This window comes from Sarcophilus harrisii, chromosome 3 (assembly GCF_902635505.1).
Source record: "Sarcophilus harrisii chromosome 3, mSarHar1.11, whole genome shotgun sequence".
In the NCBI taxonomy this organism is placed as follows: domain Eukaryota; kingdom Metazoa; phylum Chordata; class Mammalia; order Dasyuromorphia; family Dasyuridae; genus Sarcophilus; species Sarcophilus harrisii.
The window spans coordinates 63666802-63689682 of NC_045428.1; the positions used below are offsets into that span (position 1 = coordinate 63666802).

Here is a 22881-nt window from a genome sequence, read left to right on the forward strand (position 1 = left end):
TTGGTTTAAAAGTAATGTCATTTTATTTGGCATAGCAATAGCAGTAAACAAAACAAAAGTTGATAGTGCTGCCTTGAGAGATGGGTAAGCTGCCTTGTGGACTTTTAGCTACCCTCCTCTTCAAAACAGCCCTTTCTCCTTCTTCAGATTCTGTTGTTTCCACTGTGGCAGGGCAGAAAAGGCAGCTGGAGACATCCCGAAAACCCGATTGAAGTCTTCCCCAGACAAGTGTTCCTGAGGGGAAAGAGAAACTGGGGATGAAGGAGTGGCCCAGATCCCGTGGGCACAAGCCAGGCAGAAGGGCAAAGTCCCTGCTGTATTTGTCCCAGGAATACATTTTAATGTCATGAATCAGAGTAGAAGTCAAGTGGAAAGCAAAATCTGGCGGTACAATAACCGTAAAAATGGGGAATGTATAACATGACTGGCGCCCTGGAATTGGAGTTCAAGTTGAGTTTAAAAGTTTAAATCCTGTTTTTGTTTAGTATCTGTGAACAAACATCAGTTTCCTAGAATGCTTGCCACCTATGTGTATAATTGAAAGAAAAACTACATTTCAGTTAGAAATTAGTGAAAATAACTCCTTTGGAACTTATTCTCCCTAGGGAGAAGTGGGGATGAGGTGGTCTAGCTAGAAGATGTTGAAGGTCTCTTCTAGCTTTAATATTCTGTAATTATTATTTATCTGTTTGTTTATTGGTGAGGCACTCAGTTAAGTGACTTGGCCAGCATCACAGCTAATGTCAAGTGACAGAGGTAGGACTTGAACTCGGATCCTCCTGACTCCAGAGCCTGTGCTCTTTCCATTGCACTAACTACTCCTCTATAATTAATTTTGATTAGTTCACAATTAAAAGGCCAAGCCAACTCCTGCCAGCTACAGGAGCTGTCAATCTACTTTGGGACGTTGATTCACAAGAATGGAAGACTTTATGGCTGAAATTTCCAGAGAAAATGATTGGGGAAACAAATTAGGAGAATGTGGTAACGATGGAGTCTAGGTCAAAAAATTTCTTTTACAATTTCAATCAATTTGACCTTGCAATTAGAATACTTGTAAGCATGCATATTTCGAGTGGAAGATAATAAAAATAATAGGCATAATGAAGTGAGGCACACTGTAATCTACTGGAATGTTTGAGATGAGGAAAAGGGCTACTTTGTAATAAAGTTCCAGTCAAGGACAAATTTTGGAATATCTGAAAATAAGTCAATTGCAAAAGATAGAAGCCAGAGTTCAGAATTTGGCAATATCTCAAGGGTTATTTTGTTCAACTTTGTTTTTTTGGTGAAGAAACACCCCAAGTGTTTGCCTTGAAGTGACTTGCTTGGGAACCCACCCAGACAGTAAGTAGAGTTGGACTTCCACACTAGATTTTCTGACCTTAAATCCAATATTGTTTCTGCTACACCACTGTGTTGCTAAATAATAAACTCTGTCAAAGGTGTTTGTGTAAGGTCTCTCCAGTGCCTCTCTTGAAAGCATCAGCAAGTGGATGAGAAAAGAAAGACTGAGTTGGTAGTAATCATGCAAGGTGTGTTTTAATGTTCTTGGATAGGCTAGGCTTAATGTGTCTCAGCCTTCTGCTTTGGGGAATCACCACCACATAATCTGGGTGGCAAATGCAGGAAAAGCTGCAACTCTAAATCAAGGTGTTATTTCTCTGTATTAGGAAGAATAAAAGTTCCCACCAACCCTGGACTCTTCCAAACTCCTGATTTAAAATTTCATGGACATTTCCACTTTCCATGATTCATCCTCTAGAACATAAGCTTGGAGTGTTTACATCCAACTTACCCCATGAGATATAAATACCAGAAATAACCCTAATTTCATCTTTTTTGACCCCACCCTTTTCCAACTCACCTCCTTTCTACTAGGATTCACCCCCTCAGGTAATTCTTCTACAGGTTTGTTCTGAAGCATCTCCAGTGGGAAAGTTGGCAAAGGTCCAGAAGAAAAGTTCGTGTCAGCCTTAAATATATCTGGCTTAGGACTGGTTATCTCCTATGGAGAAAGAAGGAAAAAGCTCTACCCAAGCTTGGTCATAGTTGATTCTTAATCTGATATTATTTCAAAGGCTACCTCTTACAAAAAACATTCCCTGATTCCTTTTCTCCTTTCTAGTTCCCCTAAGCAGTAAAACATAGTTTCATTCCCGAGGTCTTTCTAGTCCAATAATTCTAATAGGTATGCCTGTTTTATTTAGTCATCTACTCTCATGATACCCACAAAGGGCAGAGATGTGTTCCAAACAATTTTAAATTTCTGCATCCTGTTAAATTTGTATTTCTCTAGATCTCTTTGATTTATTCATATATGTATAACTTTTCCTGGGTGGTGTGCCCTGGGTAATTAAAAATAGTGACACACTTTTTTTTTTTTTATTACTCTCATCCATGTAATTGTATTTCTCTGGACAAATTTCTGTTGATTATCAATCGTCATCTCACTTATTAGGGCTATGAGCTCCTTGAGCAAAGGGACTATGGCCATACTTTTATTGCATCTCCTCAGGCATCAGGCACCAGCCAATAAATATTTAGAGTGAACATTAAATTAGAAAACTAGAACCTAAATAAGTGTAAAAGTTGAAGGGCAGGGCAATTCTCCATCTCTGCTGAGAAATGAACATGAAGACAAAGCACTGGAGAGACCCCTGCTGCAAAGGGGACAATTAAGTTTAGTCACCAGTAGAAATCTCCTTAGGGGAACTGACTGGATCTCCAAAGGATCAGTAATGAGAAGAAGGAAATTCTTACATCTGCTTTCCTGGAGATCCACTCAGCACCATTTATTAAGGCTGAATAAGAACCTTGCCCACTGCTAGGATATGGACAAGGTGACTAGAGAAACTGGTTAGCTTGAACAGACTAAAGTTTGCTTATGACAGTTGGTTCTTATAAATTAGCCACCAGTATTTTCCCTCTTTAAATCACTTAGTGTTTATTTATTGCCTTTGTACTTGGTGCCTTTCCCATAGTATGTATTTTTTAAATGTTAAATGAATTCCATACTCACAGCTGTAATCTGGTTCAGGTTGTTTTTGTTTCCCAGTTCTGCCTTCAGATCTTCATAAGATTTGGCATTCTAGGAATGATGAGAACAGAGTAGAAAGATGGAGTCAGACAAGGGATGAGGAAGAAGGATCATTTCCTCTGGTCAGAAGAGGGTTGTTTCGCACTCTAACCAAAGGATGGAAGAAAATCAAGATTTCCCAAATTCAGAAAATGGTGTGATGTCATTTGATTCAGTTCTCAGAAACTATCCATGCATCCAGAGCAGAGATGATGGCTTAAGAAACATAAAGGGGTGGGTGGTGGTGTGAGTGAGGAATGAGCTTCATTCAAATTTACTAATTCGTTGCAGAGAATGAACTTAACATTTTTCCTTATTCATTCTCAAGGAGTAAAATATAGGTGGTATGAGTGAGAATGGTGTCCCCATCCCTGACTTTGTAGTTCTGTGTCTGTGGCTCAGCAGAGCTGAGCAAAGGAAGCACAAAAGAATAGGGCTGGACTCAAAATCAGTACAGATTTTGAGAGGAAACAATTGGGGAAAGATTACTGGCAATTGCACAGCATTGGATATGTCAGTGTTCAGATGTGTAGACAGAATTGACCGATCCCTACTAAGGATGATTCATTTTCACAATGCTTTAGGGTTTACAAAGCCTATGTTAATCTTCAGGGTGAATAATGAAATTATTCCCACTTTACAGGGGAGGAAACTGATTTGCCCTTGGTTATATAGCTAATAATTGCCAGAGGCCAAGTTCAGACTCCAAGGGTTGATTCCAAGCCCTACATTTTTTGAATGAATAAAACTACAATGAGTAAAAGTCATAGATGGTATGTCTATCTATGAATGAAGGAACTTTAAACTTTATCGATAAGATCCTCGCCTTGGAGATTTTGGGGGGGTCAGAAAGCTTGCCTCACATAAGCAAAATGCTGGATGAGTCACTCACATTCCACTTGAAAGGATCCCATGCCATGAACCACCCGGTGAAGGTTGGGGGCTCATGTCCCTGCTTCACCACCACAATGGGTGTCTGGGGATCACGCCCGCTGGGGTGTGTCTTCAAATACTCCTGCACCATGATCACCGAATCTCTCTTCTCTGCTTCATTGGCGTACATCCCAATCCAGAAGAAAACCTGTCAGCAATTCCAGATCCTTCTTAAATTTGTCCTTAAGCACAGCCCCATCCTTCCCTCCAATTCCACAACCTTTCCCATCCCTTCCCTCCCCACAGAGCCAAAGGTAAATCCCCCTTCCATGCAGAAACCATAAGAGCAGCCAGAGCCAGATGACCACTGAAAAATAATAGGAATGATCTCCAACAGAATGAATGATTGTTTAAAAAGATGAATGACTCGATCCCAAGCACTTCTCTGAGATGAAGGAAAAGGGCAAGGAAAGAGTTTTGCGATTATTCTCTGAAGCTAGTACTGGAATTGGGGTACACAAATGTACTGAATGAGAGAATCAATGAATGTGAGGAATTAAGAGAATCAGGTGAAGATTTTAAAGAAATAATGTATCAGAAAAGAAGCAGAATCGGGTAAGTTATATGCCGAATGATAACTAATGTTATCTGAAAACAAAAAATGAAGCTGAACTTGTGCAATTATATTCCCAAACTGGGAGAAGATAGGAAAAATTGCATTAGAGAGGTAGAGAACACAGCATATACTATCCAAAAACAGCTCGTATGTTCGTTTTTCATAACTTTTTAAAAAAATAATCTCAGTAAATTTAGACTCAGAGGAAAATGAGCTACAGATCAAAGTCACGCTCCTGGCAAGTAGAAAATTTGGATCTGAATTTAGATTTTTCTGGTTTCAAATTTAAGACTCCTATGTACCAAAATAACTTAGACAGTTACCTGGGGCAAGAAAAACCATACCATAGAATTCTATCCACTATATTATGCTGTCTCTCTGATATTTCATTGCTTGTACTTTCTCACCTCCCACTTCAACTTCTTGAATTCTAGCTTCTACCTTGAATATTAGAAAGCAATCACTCTTTCCACCATGACCAATAATAAGATAATAAGTAAATAAATAGTTATTGTAAGGAAAGAATCACTGGGTAGGAGAGGAGCCCATTTGAAAATGAATATGATATAAAAAGATTTTTTAAAGGAATATAACAATTAAAAGCATTAATAAAACTCAGTGCAGTTTTTTTTTTTCAAATTATGTAGCCTACCTTCAATTTATTACTTGTTCTAAGTTGGGATAGATAACCTGAGGAAATTAATATTTACAGATGAACTGTGTCTGCTTGTCTTTCTTGTCCTTGCCTTTTTTCTTCCTTCATGGCACCCTTCTTTCTTCCTAAGGCACCTTCATGCTCTTTACTTTTTTTTCCATCTGAGGCTCAGTTTCTTGACTCATAAAATGATGAGGCTGAACTAGATGACCAGATACCCCTTGCATGTCCAAATCTGTGATCCTTTTGACTTTGGAAACTCACAATGAAGCAGACTGAAAACTAGTTATTAGGCTTCCCTATCCATGAGGCACCAAACAGGCTAGCCAATAGTTAAAACTGCTGAATTTTAGTAACTTGTAAAAAAAATAATAATAAATTATCTCTTTGATCCTCACAACAATGCTGTGAGCTAGTTAGAGGTAATTCCTATCATTGCCCCCATTTACAGATGAAGAACTGAGTCTCAGAGAATTTAGAGGACATCTATAGTGTCATGTACAGGATCTGGAATTAGAGGCCAGAACTTCCCTGACTCCAAATTAAGTAATTTTTCCACTACAACAATAAAGTCTTAAACTACAGTTTTGTGAGTAGTTAAGAGTATAAGAGGCATAAATGAGGTGGAAAAAGCGATAAGGGAATATCAAGACTTAGGCACTGACTACACTTGCAGCTATTCAGCAGATAGAATCAAAAGTTCAGTAAGTACTTAGCAAGAATAATTAGTTAAAATAGGAAACTGCCAGATTTTTCTCTTCCCTTACCTGATTTTTTTCCCTGAACTGAGGACATTATTTACAACTCATCTCTACCACAAAAAATTCCTGCATTGTCGCACTCATGTGATTTGGAACTGGAAGGGATCTCATAGACCATCGAATCCAAAATTTCTTAAATTGTGGGTTGCAACCCCCTATGAGGTGAGGTAAATGAATATGGGGATCACAAAAAAATTGGCAACTGAAAAACTTTCTGAACTCGGATGACCAAAAATTGATTCAAAATCAAACATAAATAATATGCTTAACCTACAACGGATTGCTTGCTGTTTTGGAGAGGAGAGAGGGGAAAAAAATTGGCACACAAGGGCTTGCAAAGGTGATTCCTGAAAATATGGCATATATTTGAAAAAATGAAATACTATTAAAAAAAGAAAAAAAATCAAATGTGTAATGAATCCGAGGTGTTACTGGCAGCACTTGCCAATATTGCCTTGGTTCTGAACACAACATGTACACTTTGCACTGCATATGCATGAATGCTACTAAAAACACCTCAGCTCAGATTTAAGATGGGGTCACATAAGAATTTCTCAGATGAAAAGGAATCATGAGTGGAAGAAGTTTAAGAAACCCTGAGGGAGCTCAACTCCCTCACTTGACAGATGGAGAAACTAAGGCCCAGAAAGAAGTGATTTACCTAAGCTCACAGAAGGAAGGAGTAGGTAGGTAAGTAGGGAGGTAAAATTTGACTAAGTCTTTAGGGGACTTGCTGAGGTTTTTAAGATTGGAGTGAGTGGGGCAAGGATGTGGGGCAACAGACACTCAGACTCGAAAGGGAAGAAGGTTCTACCTGATCCCAGACATCCAGCAGAAACACATCATCTTCTTCCAGATCATCCTGATTAAAATCAGGAATTTCTGTAGCCAGGAAGCGGCCCGTCTGATTGGAGCACTCAAAGAGTCGAGGCACAATAGAAAGGGTTTCCTCCTGTAGTCTGTGAGGGAAAAGGTAATGAAATTAGTTTTATAAAATTAGAAAGAAATGCCCCAGTACATCCTCTCTGACTTCCAAAGTCTTGCAAGGGTCCTCAAACTACGGCCGCTGGCCAGATGCAGAAGCTGAGGATGATTGTCCCCCTCACCCAGGGCTATGACGTTTCTTTATTTAAAGGCCCACAAAACAAAGTTTTTGTTTTTACGATAGTCCAGCCCTCCAACAGTCTGAGGGATAGTGAACTGGCCCCCTATTTAAAAAGTTTGAGGACCCCTGTAGGGGATGTGGAAAGAAAAAATGTCTCCCTTGTTTATAAGAGAAAGGATTCCACACTTCCTAACCTGTTGTTATTTCCACTCTAGTATTCACTCTCCTCACAATTGGGAAGTTTTCCCTGAAATTTAACCTCTATCCTTATGGCTGTAATTGTAGCTCATTTCCTCTTACCCTTTGCTTACTAAAATTGAAAAATTGTTGTGGTTTGTCCTTTTCAAAGAAGAACAATGCCTTAACTAGAGTTAGTTGGATTTAAGTGAGAGTTATACAAAATCATCACCCTCACTGTCTCCTCCATTGAGGGAAGTCCTAATGACAAGACAAAAGTCAGAATGACTGGTGATGGCCCAGGATGCGGTGGATGACCTTGGGATCTTCAAAGACGGACCTAGCTCTAAACACTCCCTAATACCTTCATGACCATTGGAACAAATTATTTTCATCTTCCTATTCTGCTGGGGGAAGTCTTCACATGCTTGGGGTAGACACCCCAAGATGTCTCACCAATGAATTCAATCTATTGAAATGCAGATTTTCTATCATTTCCCAAACCTACTTAAGCCACCTCTTCTCCAGGTTAAGCAAATTAATTTAATTTAATTAATTTCCCAAGATCTGAGTAGGGGAAAAAGGGTTGGGCACCTCTTCTGAGAAGAAAATGCACCACCTACCACTCAGATGCTGATGTAAGCATTTCACCAAAGTGCTGAGCCTTATAGCCAATGCCCTGCCCTTTCTGAAGTTTATTTAAACTTATCTAATCTAATGCACTTGAACTCTGCGCTTCCTTTGCCTTGGAGATTGTAATACCTCCCTCTGCCCCACCCAAGAGGGATTAGGTACAGTGTTCAACCAGCTGATGCTTGGACAAAAAAACAGGACAAAAACTGGAAGTCCAAATAATGACTTCTCCAAACTCTGAATGTTTGGGGAAAGGAAGAGCCTCCTGAGTCTACAAATGAAAGTGCTTCCCCTACCTGCTCCAACATTCTCAGTGGAAAGAATATTGTGGGTCAGTTTTTATTGTTTGTCCTTCATTTTAAAAAACTGACCAGTGACATCACAGGGTGATTTCTTGACTTACAAATCAATTGGATTTAACTAAAGCAGAGTTGCACAAAGTTGTTAGTCTCTCTTCCGGAATTATCAAAGTCTAGTAGCCAAGATAAAATTCAAGACATACAATGGCCCAGGATGCAATGGATGATTTTGGTTCCTTCAGTGCCTAAATTCTAAACTCTCCACAGCACATGGTTCAGCCGACTTCATGGCTGTTGGAGCAAATTGCTCTCATCTACTCATTCCACTGGGAAATCTTCACAGACTTGATGTAGACAGCCCACAACTCATCAATAGGTTCATGGCCAGTAGGTTACCTTCAACCTGATTTGGCTGGCAGTGCAGAAGGCTTACTGCGCTGTAGCCGCTGTGCATCCTCAGCTTCTCAGAGCCACGTGAGAGTTGGGGAGCAGGGAGATACCAAAGGTGGATAAGCAGCCCCCTGCAAGCCCTCACATCAGAAGTGCTCATCGTTTCTGAACCCTTTAAGGGATGTAGGGTCAGCATAAAGGGCCAGAAAAACAACGCAGTCTCCTACTTAGCCAAGAAGCAACAGTCTGAGAGAGTGGGGAAAGCCCTGGATTTGAATCCTGCTTCTGACACTAACTCTACAGCCCTGTGCAAGAAATTCAATGTCTGTGAGCTTCTTGGATTTAGAGGTGAAGTCAGATGTCATCTAGTCCAAACCCCATCATTTCATAAAGAGGGAAAGCTCTTGACAAGCTAAGTGTCTTATCCAAGTTCACACAGGTGATGTTAGAGCATACTCCGTTCTACCCAGGAAGAGATGAGATATGTAGGCTTGGATGATTTCCAAGGTCCTTTGACCTCTGGATCCTGTAAGGCTGGAGTCACTGACAGGGTCCTTCCTGTTATATCTCTTCTCAGAAGGGGTTTCTCTGATTGATAAAAAAGGAGTCATGAGGGGCAAGGGAGTCCAGTTACCTCTTGCTGCTAGCATAGGGTGCCCTTCCGCCCAGGGCAAGCCAAAAGCTGGCTGGTTCTTGCCCCTCTACCACCACCTGCTTCTCCATTCTCGAGATGATGTCTGACACAGATTTCGCCATCTCTCTCTCATCACCGCTACAGCCCTACATGGAAAGGAAGCTCAAGAGATTGCAACGAATAGACTATTTCCAGCTCCCCCATAATACTTTTCCCCAAAGTATTGGACCAGGATGTCCCTGCTTAGAACTAGTCCCATGGTTCTCTTGGACAAGGTCCCAGATTGGAGAACTCCATGTTCCTAAGTACCGACAGGGTCAATGAGAAGGAAGCAGCAGTCAGTATTTGTCATCTCCCTGCTCTGATGCTCCTTCAGGCTCCTCAAGACTATCTCCTAAGGGAATTCTACCCTTCCGAGGCTGGTGAAGTGGAGAATGAAGTGGGGGAAGTCTAGCCAAAGTTCTACAGGACCAGGAAGGCTTTTGAGAAGAAAACCTAGAGAAAGTCATAGAGATCAGAGAGCGAGAGAGAGACTTATAGAAAAGCAGAGACAAAGACCGACAGTCACAAAGCTAAGGAGAGACAGATTGGCAGATAAGGAGACAGGATCAAAAGGAGAGGAGTGAAGGAAGGAAAAAATGTCCTCCTTAGGTGTGGGAAGAATAGAAGCTGAGAGAAAGAGGGGAAAAACAAACACATCTTTCCCTCCTTGCCTGCCTAAAGTGACCAGTCCATGGGGGCATGGACATGGATACTTGCCTTCCCACACCACAGGTAGCAACAAGATTGGGTCTTGAGAATGAAGACATCATTAGAGTTGAGGGAACTGGCCTGGGCAGACACCTCTATTGCTTTGGTGTTCTTGTCATTTGTTCCTCGAACTTGGAACAGCCTGGTAGAAGGCACAGGCTCAGTGTTTCCTGACCGGGAGGTGCCCCCCTGTGAAGCAAGAGAGGAAATACAGAGAAATGTCAACCAGAGGTGTCCAATGGGGGAGGAAGTCCAACAGTCTTTCTCTACTCCCTTGCAAGGTATTCCAGAGATGTCATCTAAGTCGGCAGGGGAAGGTGCTGTAGACTTGGTCTTCACCAGGTATAGAAGGATCTACCTGAGCTAAAGGCTCACCTACCTAACTCTTTCCTAGTCTAGTCAATTCTGGAGCTGCCCACCCCCTCACTCAGGGAATACTGACGGTGTCCTCAAGGAAAGAAAAATGATTAACCCTCAAAACCATGTCAGGGAAAACATGTACATGTTCTGTTGCATTCAAATAAAAATCAAGCCTCTGTCTGTAATCTCCTTAATGAAATAATTTGCATGAGGACCATGTGTGGAACATGTTTTTCTCCTATCTCCATATTTCTCCAAATATATTGAAGGGCAACTGAACCTCTATTTTAGCATCCCCCCAAAATCCTCCAAATTGTTCCTAACAACTAGTCCCCTTTCCCCTTTTCAGTCATCCAGGCTCCAAATCCCAGAATCATTTCTTATTCTTCCCTTGATTTAATCTCTCACCCCTAACTGCTCACCAAGTTTTGTTGATTCTTCCCTTAAAACACTCTGACTTCCTCTTCCCCCTGTTACTATTTTAATTCAGACCCTCCTCACTTCAGGTCCCCCAACCTGCAGTTAGTCTCTTCCTATCTTAGTAGCCTTAAAGTACTGTTTACATGACTGTCAGTCAGCAAGCAGTTATGAAGTACCTACTATATGCCAGGTACACTAGGAAGTCCTGGGGATACAAAAAAGACACGCAGAAAAAAACAAAAAACCTGCCACTGCTCTTAAGTACACCAAAGTCTTATGGACTAATTATGACTCTCCCTGTTTGTGTCCCATGGCAAGCTCTCATGGATGTCCTTCAAGCTCTTCCATAATCTGTTCTTATCTTATCTTATATTTCTAAACCTAACCCATATTTACTCTCCAGACAAAGTCTCTTCTCAGTGGTGTCCACCATGTTCATTGCTCATTCCTCTTTCATAACTCCCTTGGTTCATGCTATATTTCCTGAATGGAATATCCTTCCCATATCTCTCAGCCTATCCAAAGCATACTTATCCTTCAGTGCCCAGCTTCAGGTCCTTCTCCATGGAGCCTTCCCTGACTATTCCAGTCCCTTCTCTGAAATCTTACTTCTTAATCTGCATCACTCTTTCAGCATTTATGATCAAATAACTTATGTTGCTAGTTAACTTTTTATGTGTCTGTGTCTCATATTTAAATTATATTAGACAGTTAGGAAGTGGTCCATACAAGGACAAGGAATGTCAGGAAAAATACTCATGCTGGGGAAACTTGAATCTCCTGGTGGATGTCTGAATAGACTGTGGAATAACAGGAAGAAGAGCTAGAATCTCTTGCATTCCCAATTCTCACAGCAAGGAAGGGCTGGTTACTGGGGACTAGTTCACAAATTATTCCTAAAAAGCTGATTCCTGCCTAATAATGAACAATAAAGCATAACTTATCTATAGTTAATTCATTAATAAAATATTTTCTACTTCTATGTTGAAAATTTTTTTAAAAAATTAAATACATTGTATTAAACTACAAACTCCTTGAGGGCAGGGACTGTGTGTTTTACTTTTCTTGGTATCTCTTAGAGGACCTAGCACTATGCCTTGCATGTAGTAAATACTCATCAGATGCATATTGAATGAATGGATCTCCTCAATTATATTTTAACGCATCTAGATAGTTGGAACATTTCCCCACAGCGATCAACTCAGGGCTTGGAACATAGAGTTTTGCTTTTTCATGTACGTGTTTTATCTTCCTTATTGATTTTAAGTTCCTTGATCAAGAAAACTATCATTTTTTTCATCTTTGTTTCCCCCAAATCTAGCACAATGATGTACTTGTAGTACGTGTTTAATAAATGTTCTTGGAATGTGTGAATAGCAAGCGACTCATAAATGTCCACTGAATGAATAAAATGCTTTTCTTTTAAATTTAAATCCATGAGACTATAGATAGATAGATTTTAGACATATCTGCACAAGCAATTTTCATTTCCATTATGGACCTAATGAGGGAATCAGGACAGAAGTCGGTCTGTAGATTCCAGTATCATTTTTGAAAATTTCTTATCCAGCTCCAGAAAAGCAAGAAACCAGTCAAGAATAGAATCCAAAAGATTTCCAGCTGAGAAGTATAAGATTGGCTAGTTCAATATGGCTCCATCCTTGCCCACAACCTGTTCCCCTCCCTCATCACTATCATTTATCTGAGTTCAACTCAAATAATATTTGGTAAAACCCTACTGTGTGCAGGGTATTATGCTAGATGCTATGAATGACAAAATTAATCCCTATCCAGGAGGTTTTTTCCTCTATTGGGTAGCTGTCCTACATCTCCAGGTGGACCTCTTTGCTGGGGGTGCTGAGAGCATTCTCTTTTACCTGATAGATCACCATGCGTCCTTTGAAGATGGCCATGAGATGAGGGGGTTCCTTGCCCATGGGCACACGAATCTGGACAGGCTCGTCATTGTACTTCTGGTCCAAGTTGACTGCCTGATATGCTGAGGCTGCAATCTCGTCCTGAGTAGCAGAGCTGCCCTGAAGCATTTAGAATGGGAATGGGTAGGGAGAAAACTGGCAAGACAGCCCCACTCATCCACCCTGAAGTCCCTCTCAGAGGGTAAAACCAATGGAAACTAAGTTTCATCTAGTTTTCACTCTCTGTCTCCTCCTTTCAAGATAACCTAGAGCCTCACACATCGAAGTAGAAAGAAGGGAAAGGAAAGAGAGGGATTAGAGGGGCAGGAGAGGGAGAAGCAAGTAGAGGGTGAATTAGAGAAAAATTAATTAGCACACTTTTACCAAGTACAGACTATATGCTGGGTATAAAATGATTTGCAAGGAAGGGGCAAGAGAAGAGAACCTGAAGAAGGAAATCAAGGTTTTGCTCTAGGGTTCCAGTGGACTCTGACCTGCCATATGTAGATTAGGTAGTTCTTCTTCTCATTAATTAGGTAAGTGTAGAGCAGCAGGTAGCAGTCCCCACCATAGAAGTGTCCCAGCCATTTGGGTTCCACTGGCACTAGCTCCAGGTTCTCAATCCTCCACATCTGTAGGGAGGTGTTGTAAGGGTATCTATGGTCAATAGTGATGCTTCCAGAGAAGCTAAATGAATGCTAGTCAGGAGGTCACAGACCCTGCCTTCCTCCATTCTCCCTCCTCTTCCATACCTGAACCTCCCCACTTCCATCATCCACCATCTTCTGCTGGGCAGCCACTTGAGGCATGACGTGCAAGGATTCTGCATCAAACTTTACCTGTTCCACTTTGGCTGGGATGAAAGAGAGAAGAGAGAAGGAAACTCAGAGGAGAGGTCAACCCTCTCTATGAAGTCTTCCTGATTCCTTGGCTACCTCCCTCTCCTCTGAGGTTCCCTCAGTCCCAGAATCCATACCACACTTTAAATTAAAATGAATGAATAAATTAAATTGAATGAATTGTTTGGATTTTGCTGGACAAAATATTCCTTCAAGCTTTAATATTCTATGGCTCTATAATCCTATTAGGGGAGAGGATTGTTGGAAAGAAGGTTATATGGAGAGGATCTAGAGTGGGTCTTATGATCCAGCTCTGATAGAGCATTTTCCCCAGGCTGTTACTAGTTCCTCACCCACAGAGCCCACACTGTGGGTTTTGCCGAGGCCGGAAGTTCGATTGGGAATTGTCCACTTCTGGAAAAGCTGTTGGAAAACAGCTGACTCTGCACCATCATTCTGAACTTCCACTTGGGTGCTGGCTGGGTACTTTTTGGCCTTGATGAAGTTCTACAAAGAGACGTGGTCATGGAGAAGAGGAATATCTCAGAGGAGAAGGCATCACTCCCCAAAACTAGGTCTTGGCCCCAAGCCAGCCCTGACCATAAACCCAGACTTAACTCTAATCCTAACCCACAACTTTCTGCTGAATGTAGTTGAGATCACAGAGCAGCTTCCTTCTCTTTCCCTCCTTCCTCTGTGAAACTTGTGTTCTTTGCTTTAAATGAATTAATTAACCAAATGTTGATTAAGGCAATGTTTGTGCTACATGCTGGATGGAGATACAAAGAAAAAAATGGAATAATTCTTAGCCCTGAAGGAGCTTACAATCTATCAATGAAAATAAAAGCTAAATATATATGTATATCCTCCCTCCCCCCACAAAAAAAATCACCGAACAATAACAACACGTAATTTGATAAAGGAGTTCAAGTAGTTGAAGGAGAAAATTTTTTAAAAGCCTCATGTAGGAAATAGCACTTGAGTTGAGCTTTGAAGAAAGCTGGGGATTCTAAGATGAGAGTAAACGAAAGAGATGGTTGATGGGAATGTGTGAGCAACGGCAAGATCATTCTGGCTGATGGTTGGACTGTGTGAAGAGAAGTAATAAACCTGGAAAAGTAGGTTGGAATCAGACTTTTCCATGATTTCTTTCATTCCTGGAGCTTTCAAGAGACTGCATAGCCACTTTGGGGAATGTTATGAAGAAAATTCTTATGCAGGTATGGGTTGAAGTGGTTGGTTTCTAAAGTTTCTTCCAACATTGAGAGCCTATGAGAGATTCTAAATCACAAAATGACCCCAGAAATAACTGATTTTTGGAATCCTTCAGATCCAGGGCACCTTTTGATTTTTGTTGTTGTTGTTGTTGAGGCAATCGGGGTTAAGTGACTTTCCCAGGGTCACAAACTAGGAAGATTACTTCAGAATATTTCCTGGAAACCTATAAAGGGTAATGGAGCCTCACGTTCCCATGGTGTTCGAATGTCTCAATTTTTTCTCTTCCTCCTCTATTTGACTCTCTTTCTCTCTCTGCCTACTTCCTATCTGTTCCCCTCTTTTTCTTCTCCACCAGTCCATTTCACTTAGCTCCAGAATCTCTCTCCTTACCAGAGCATGGTTCATGGCTCCTTTCCTCTCCTCAGCATTTGCCTTCTTCCCCCTCCACACATAGATCTTCAGACCTCCCTGGTCTAGGATGTAGCAGTCCTGAAAGAGGAAAGAAGAGATAGGAGGAAGGGGAAAAGAGGAACGAGTAGAAAAGGGTCTTGAGATGAAGTTTCCATAGTCCTCATTTTAGTAAGTAAGGAATTCCAGGAGTACAAGGCAAGATATTCAGACTCAGCCTCTGGAGCTGGTCTTCCTCCTTCCAGAGCATCTTCCCTAAGTCTCAACTCAAGGGAACAGGAAACCTGAGTGTGAAAGATTCCTTTTCCTCTGGAGTAAACTTAGGGGTTGGTGTCCATCCTTGGAAGGGGAAGGGAAAAGAGGAAGGGTAAAGGAGCTACCAGGGGTTTAATGGAATGGAGAAGACCTGGGTGCTAGCAGAACCAGAAAGGATCTTCTCCACTCTCCTATTCACCTTCTTGGGCCCTTCTTACCTCATGGTGAAGTAGGTCCTGAGTGAGAGGACGAGTGGCCACTTCTTTTACCACCAATTTGCCTTCTGCATCAGACACACTGCAGGGGATGAGGAGTAAGAAGGAATTGAAGAAGACATTCACCTTTTGTCTGTCTAGGATCTCTCTCTCTATATAGCTGCCTTTCTGCTCCCTTTATGAAGCCCCATCTTCACTGTGGAGATCAGAACTATATTAAAAACTTGAAGACTCTTCAGATCTTCAATATATTCTATATTCTGTAAGTCAGAATGTAGGATCTAACTCTACAGGGAAATCTCCTTGAGAGAGACTTTGTTCATGATGATTGAAAGTGATGTGTTCAAGGTCACACTTGGGAATGGCCAACCAAATTATGATTATCAGAATGTTGCTGAACTATAATACACAATGAGTATGATGAAGAGAGAAAGGTATGAGAAGACATATAAACTGATAAAAAGAAAGCAAAGCCAGGAAAACAATTTACAATAATGTAAATGGGAAGAGTAATAAAAGAATGGAACCAATGTTGTAAAATTATAATGGCCAAGTGCAGCCTCAAAGAAGAGATACATAAGGGCCCCGTTCCCTTCCTTCTTCCTGGAGAGAGAACACCATGGATGGTTTTGGAGCACTGCATATAATGTCAGATTTTTTTCATACATTCAGCACTGTGGCCTGTTTTTATTCTCTTTGTAAATTCTTGTTATAAGTAAAGGACAGGAGGAACTGAGATGTTGGAAAATATACATGATATAAAAACAAAAGCTCTCCAAAAACTCTTATCAGAAACCAGCAACAACAGCAGCAGCTAAATGAGAAATCCAGGACCTCATTGGTAGTTGCAGCCTCTCTCTCTTTTTTCCTCCTTTAGGTTGACCTAGTAAAAGGTTGACCTTTTAGGTGACACAGGAAAGCCAGACTCAGATGCTTAATGGGATGGGAATAGTGTAAAAACCAGAGCATCAATCCACCACTGGCCAGCCTGGCTAGATTAAAAACATCATGGTGTCTTGAGCTACACAGGCTCTTAGATGTCACTTAGGCTGACCACCTCATTTTATGGATAAGGAATTAACCTTATTTTACCTTATTTATTCTTAAGAACTGATAAAGGTTCTGACTTTGATATTGTCCATAGTAAGTGAAGGAAAAGAGGAAACAAGTATTTATTAAGCATTTACCATGTGTCAAGTGCTCTATAAATATAACCTCATTTGAGCCCTGAAACAATCCATTATCCCCATTATACAATCGGAACTGAGGCCATCAGAGGTTACATGATTTGCCTAGAGTCACACAGCTAGGAAGTGTCTCAGGTTGGATTTGAATTCAGGTCCTTCAAACACCAGGCCCAGCAATCTATCTATTATACCACCAAGAAGGGACCCTAACCCCACAAAGATCAAATAATAGCAGCCACAGAAGAGGCTTCAGCCTAGGACTTCTGGATACCAGCCAGTAAAATTTGGGAAGACAAGAAACCCTTGTGGTTTGGGGCTTTGATCAATTCCCCCCTCCTGAATTCTGGTTTAGCACACTTATAGGTCTCTCTTTGGCCTTTTTCACCACCAGCCCCTCCCTTGCCTTACATACAGAGAGAGACACTTACTGGTAGAGTTTCAGGGAAGCCTTGAGAGCTGGTTCTACCACATTGTCAGGGATGGCTGCCTTCAGTTCCTTTCTCTGGCCAAGCACATGCTTCATCACTTCCATTAGCTCAGGTGATTCAGCTTCCCGATCACCCTCCACCACTCCAACATACGCCCGGCCACCCCGTTCCTGGTCCCGGATCTCCTTTGCCAGGTTCATCCCCTGAAAAGTAACAGAAAGGGGAAGGATGTCTGGAAAATCCCTGGAGCTGTCCCAAATCCCATGTCTCAGGAAATGATAGATGCAGCTTTCCAAGAAGCAATGGAGTGGAGTGCAGTATTTTTGAGCAAAGGAATGTGCCGGGTCTCCTAGGCAATGCTAAGGATGACCCGAGACCTAGATAGACTCCCTGAGAAACTGGGTCTAGCACATCTCCTTAGACTACCAATGATCCTGTCATAGGATTGTGGTCATCAAAGGGACCTCAGAAATGATTCATTGTACAGATAAGGAAACCCGGCTCTGGAGGGAGAAAAAATTGGAACACAAAGTTTTGCAAAGGTGAATGTTGAAAACTATCTTTGCATGAATTTGGAAAAAAAGAAAACCTTATCCAACCTATTTGTCCAACAGTCATCCCTAATTCCAATCTCTAAGAGAACAACAAACATGTCTTACTTGACGATTACATATTTTTAATAATAACTTTTTATTTTCAAAATACATGCAAAGATAGTTTTCAACATTCCCTGTTGCAGAACCTTGTGTTCCAAAATTTTCTCCCTTCCTTTCTTCCCTACCAAACAGCAAGTAATCCAATATAGGTTAAACATGTACAATGAAGATTACATTTCTAGAGCACAGTACTTTTCATAAAGTGTTGCTAAATAAGTGATAACCCTTACACTCACACACACACATCCCTCACTCCTTCTTGGGAGTTGAGAGGGTAGGACAGGGGAAAAGGCAATAAGGAAGCTAGGAGTTTGACCAGGAAGGCACAGGACTGGCCCAGCATTTGGAGTTGAAACCCCAGTACTGGAGGACAAGATAAAGCAGGTGGCGATTCCTATAGGTCAGTCAAAGAAGTGACCAATAGGTTGAATGATAAGACTGGGGTCAAGAGGAACAAGGATGAACATCTGGTGGTGGAATTTTCATACGGTATATAAAACTGGTACCCAGACTAATCTAAATCCTTCATTTCTCAGACAAGGAATCTGAGGTTCAGAAAAGGTAAAAGATTAATCAAAGCCACAGAGGTTAAGATATTATGGAGGTAGGTTTTGAAGTCAAGTGCTCTTACCCCCAGGTAAGAGACCAAGAGAACCAATCCAGGTTCCTATTGTACCACCTGCCTCTTGAAGGACTTTACCTTGATCCTTTCCATTCGGTTGCTCTCTGGGCCATTCCACTGTATGATGAGTTTGCCCAGGTCCAGAAGGAAAACATCCCCTCGGTTGAAACTCTTCCATGACATCTCCACCTATGAAAGTTGATGGTCGGAGAAAGTAATTCCAGATTTGTTTTCACCTTTGCATTTTTCCTGTTTTCTCTTTATTGCCCTATGCAGCGTCTCCAGCTATGGGAAAATCCCAGTCATCAACTGGAATCCTAAATTTCTGTTTTCTAATCTATAGATTATCTCTCCCTGATATAAAAAGGGGAAATTAAGAGTATGGAGAGATGTTGATTCTATATCATGACTTATCGCCCTTCTTCTAGTCATATCAAAGTCTTCTTCAGGGGTATAAAAGGGAGAGATTCCTATGTCACCTCTGAAAGACTGGTTCCTTAAGTCAACCATTTCTTTCCTGAGTTGAAGACTCTCCACCTAGCTCCTTATGCTTCCTTGGTCCTTCCTATCTCAAGGAGTTACATGGAAGAGTCTATAAGGAAGCCTTCTAAGATTAGTGATAAATCAGAAAAGGCTACAAGAACTTATGAAGAAGAGACCATGACCCAAACCCCATCACTCTGGCCCTTTCACCTACCTCTCCGGCCATCACATTCCTCTTGCCTTTGACATGTAGCAGACGTTGAATATCATATGAGTTGGTTTCCACATGCTTCATGCCGGAGGCCACCCCTCCTTTCCGTATCCTGGAGAGGAGTCAGAGTCAGATCAATGGGAACTGCTACACATATTTATATGTAAGATTAGCTATATGCAGCTAACTCTTAACTATCAATGTTAGTTTGGGGTAATATAGAGAATCATAGGATAAGAGATTTTAAACTGGAAGGGAACTTAAAGGTCATCAAATGGATAAATTGAGGAACCTGGATTGGGGGTCAGAGCACTTGGCTTCAAAGCCCACTTCCATAACATCCTACCCTCTGTGGCTTTGATTAAATCATTTACCTTTTCTGGACCTCAGTTTCCTTGCCTGAGAAATGAAGGGTTTGGATTAGAAGATCTCACAGGTCCCAGTTCTATCAAGCCATGGACACACAGCTAGTCAAGACTAAAATACAAGTCCTAATTCTCAGCCCAGTGGTCTTATTATACCACAATGTGCAATTATGTCAATTATTGACCGTAGAATGGGAGTAAGGATTAGAAAGAGAGTAACCGGGATGGGAACAGTGAGGTCAAGGAAAAAGGAATGAAGCTTCCCCTTCCCTTATCTCTTCTAGTATGTCTTAGTTCTTCAAACTATCCAACTCAAGACAATCCCCGATGGTAACTGCAAGCTCTCTGAAGGCAAAGGCCAAGTCTTGTCTAAATCTTAGATCTTATAAACACATAATTGGGGTTTAATAAGTGCTTATTAAATGAGTAAAGGAATACCACCACTATCCCAAATCTCCCAAATACACACTCTTTGCTTCCTTTAGGGAGTAAAAAATCAGTAAGAGGAGGGGTCAGAGAATTAAGATCCATTGGAAGGCTCCAGGGAGATGGGAGTATGGATGGGGTCATTGGATAGGGAGCTGAGGAAATCAAAGTTTTCAGGAGAGGGAGAAAGGCAGTCACTGAGCTTTGGAAATGACCAAAAGACCTAACAGAAAGATTAGGGTCATTAGGATCAGAGGAGGCAAAGATCCTCAGAGATCGTTTTTCCCTGGACTAAGAGGATGAGTATTTGGGAAATGGGGGGAAAGGCAACCATACACAAGTCCTTGCTTGAAGTAGGCCCTGAAGATATCACTCTCATGGCCCTGGACCTCTCTATGTTGGACGGCTCGGCCCTTAAGGAAGTCATCCATCTGGGTGGTGTAGATGGCAGCTGCCCCCTGCTCATCTTGGGATGAAGCCTGGCCCAGCCAGTAATGAATGTCATAAGAAAGAGTGCTCCCTGTCTTATGGATCTGCAAAGAAGAAAATTATAGAACATCAATGAGGGAAGCTACTATAGAATTCACCGAGTCAAACCACCCAATCTGAGGAAGGAAGTTACTTGTCAAAGTTCACATAGTGAGAAACAAGTACAAGACTTCAACCAGATCTTCTGACTCCAGCCCAGAGCTCTTCCCACTGTCCCATATTGACCAACTTTCAGTAGCCCATTCAAGGATGATAGACACCTTCAGTCTTCCCTCTCTCCACAGCTCTACCCTGTTTAGTGTGTTCTCCTCCCTTGAAAATTCATGGTTTTCCATTTTTCTCTCTCCTTTCAACTTCCATAGCACTGTAGGAGTCAGCAATCTAGTTATGATTATGAATTTGCTTATGGATCATACAACCAGAATTAGAAGGGATCCTAAAGACTCTGACCAATTCCTATTTGGTGTCAGAGCTAAGTCTCCAATCCAGGTATCCCACAGTCTTCTTGTATTGCTCTTGAATTGTTTCTTGCGTGCTGATATTTGTATTTTAACAAATGGTAAGTTTCATGAGGGCAGTAATCATGTCTTTAGTTTCTTTCCGTATTCCTGATAGTAACTACCATAGCACTGGACTTAGAGTAAATGTTTAGGAAATATTTTCTTCCTTCCTCTCTCTCCCCCTAAGGGTCCTGGAACTCTAGGTTCAATCCTATTGACTCAATAGGATCTTGACCAAATATTTCCAGGAAGGAATCTGGGGTATTGAGGCGGATCCCTTCCTTTTTTGCCCATTCTTCATATCTGGCACCTCGTTCCCTGTGTACTCACAGCCAAGACAATGTAGCAGTCTCCATCAAAGAAACTTCCAAAGGAGTTGCTGGGGACAGGCACCATCTTCATGGCCTGGGGTGGGAGAAAGGAAGTAAGATTAAGTATGGCCAAGCTCAAAGTTAACTGGGGTGGGAAGGAGGGAGATAAAAGCAACGGCAAGTACCCCAGACTCCTCAGCCCTGAATTATATGCTGTGGGCTTGAGAGGAGGAAGGGGAGAAACAGGAAAGAGAAGAAAAAGATGAAAAGAAGAATGAAGAGGACAAGGCAAAAGAGGAGATATAAGTAGAAAAAAGAGAGAGAGGATGAAGTAGGAGAGAAATCTGAAGAGGGAAGAGCAAGGGCAAGGGAAAGCAATGAGCATTTATATAATACCTTCAATATGCCAGACTCTGTGCTAAGCACTTTACAAGTCTTATTTCATTTGATGCTTAACAACAATCCTAGGAGGTAGATATTGTTTTTATCCCCACTTTACAGAGAAAGTTGAGGCAAAATTAAGTGGCTTGTCCAGGGTCACCCAGCTAATATCTGAGGCTGGTTCTGAACTCATGACTTCCAGACTCCAGGTGCTATCCACTATTTCACCAGCTGCCTCAAAGGGAAGAATAAGAGAAGAAAGAAGAAAATTTAGGAAAATTTGGGGAAAAGTAAGGGAAAAAAAGAAGAGAAATTGAAGGAACAGCAGACAGAGAAGAGAAAGGAAGAAGAGTAAGATGAAAAAAGAAAATGGAAAAAGAAGAGAAATAGGATAAGGAAGGGGATGAATAGAAAGGAAAGGAAGAAGAAGAGGAAGAAGAAGGAGAAGGGGAAAGAAGGAAGACAATAATTAGAAATAAGGAGAGAAAATGAAAAACTGAGAGGAGAGAGAATAAGAAAAATAATGAGAAGGAAGACTAAGTACTAATAGTTTAAAAGAAGAAATTAAAAGAGAAAAGGAGAAGGTGGAAGGGAGAAACTTGGAGGAGTCAGTTGTAGGTACAAGGGGTCAGGGGACAGCCAAGACTTGTTTCCTCTTATCCCATGCCAGTCAAGATGAAGGGAGGAGATGCCTTACCATGATCCTTCCCTGTGATCACTTACCTCTATCCTCCATATCTGTATTCCAGGAGTGGTGATGTTTAGAGAACTTTTCACTTGGGCACTGAGCTTTGTCATGGCTGAACCTGGAGAAGGACCAAAGAGAGATAAAAATAGGGAGACAATGCTAATAACCAATGCATGCTCCACAGAGCAGCTTCATGCAGAGTTCTTTAGGTCTCAGTAATTCTAATAATTCAAGCATGTCACTTTTTGATTGAGAGGTGATTGACTGAAAGGGAAGAATAAGAAATACATTTTCCAGATCTAGCTGATTGGTTCATCATTTTGTTTAACTAAGTATTTTTGTCACAAAGGAGGATCTTTACTGGATGAGAAATATAGGAGACTGTGAAATAGTGACCGAAGAAAAGAGGGAAGGAAGGAAGGGAAGAAGGGAGGGAAGAAGAAATGGAGGAAAGAAAGACAGAAAAAAAGAAAGAAACAAAGGAAGAAAGAAAGAAAAAAAGAGAAAGAAAATTGTCAATGAAACATTTAG

General features: G+C 41.3%; 1 protein-coding gene across 1 annotated transcript; it reads right to left on the reverse strand.

Moving 5' to 3' along the window:
* On the reverse strand, positions 1–22460 carry VIL1 (villin 1). The gene is made up of 19 exons (XM_031961136.1): positions 22386–22460; positions 21281–21375; positions 20318–20497; positions 19194–19302; positions 18575–18685; positions 17219–17421; positions 15607–15685; positions 15116–15214; positions 13861–14014; positions 13421–13521; positions 13163–13300; positions 12630–12788; positions 9982–10161; positions 9223–9368; positions 6799–6943; positions 3972–4160; positions 3023–3091; positions 1868–2008; positions 1–234 (listed from the first exon to the last, which is right to left on the reverse strand). Exons 1-19 carry the CDS (start codon positions 22458–22460, stop codon positions 121–123), a joined length of 2487 nt encoding a protein of 828 aa, XP_031816996.1. The 3' UTR covers positions 1–120.
* Between the last annotated feature and the right edge of the window lie 421 nt (positions 22461–22881).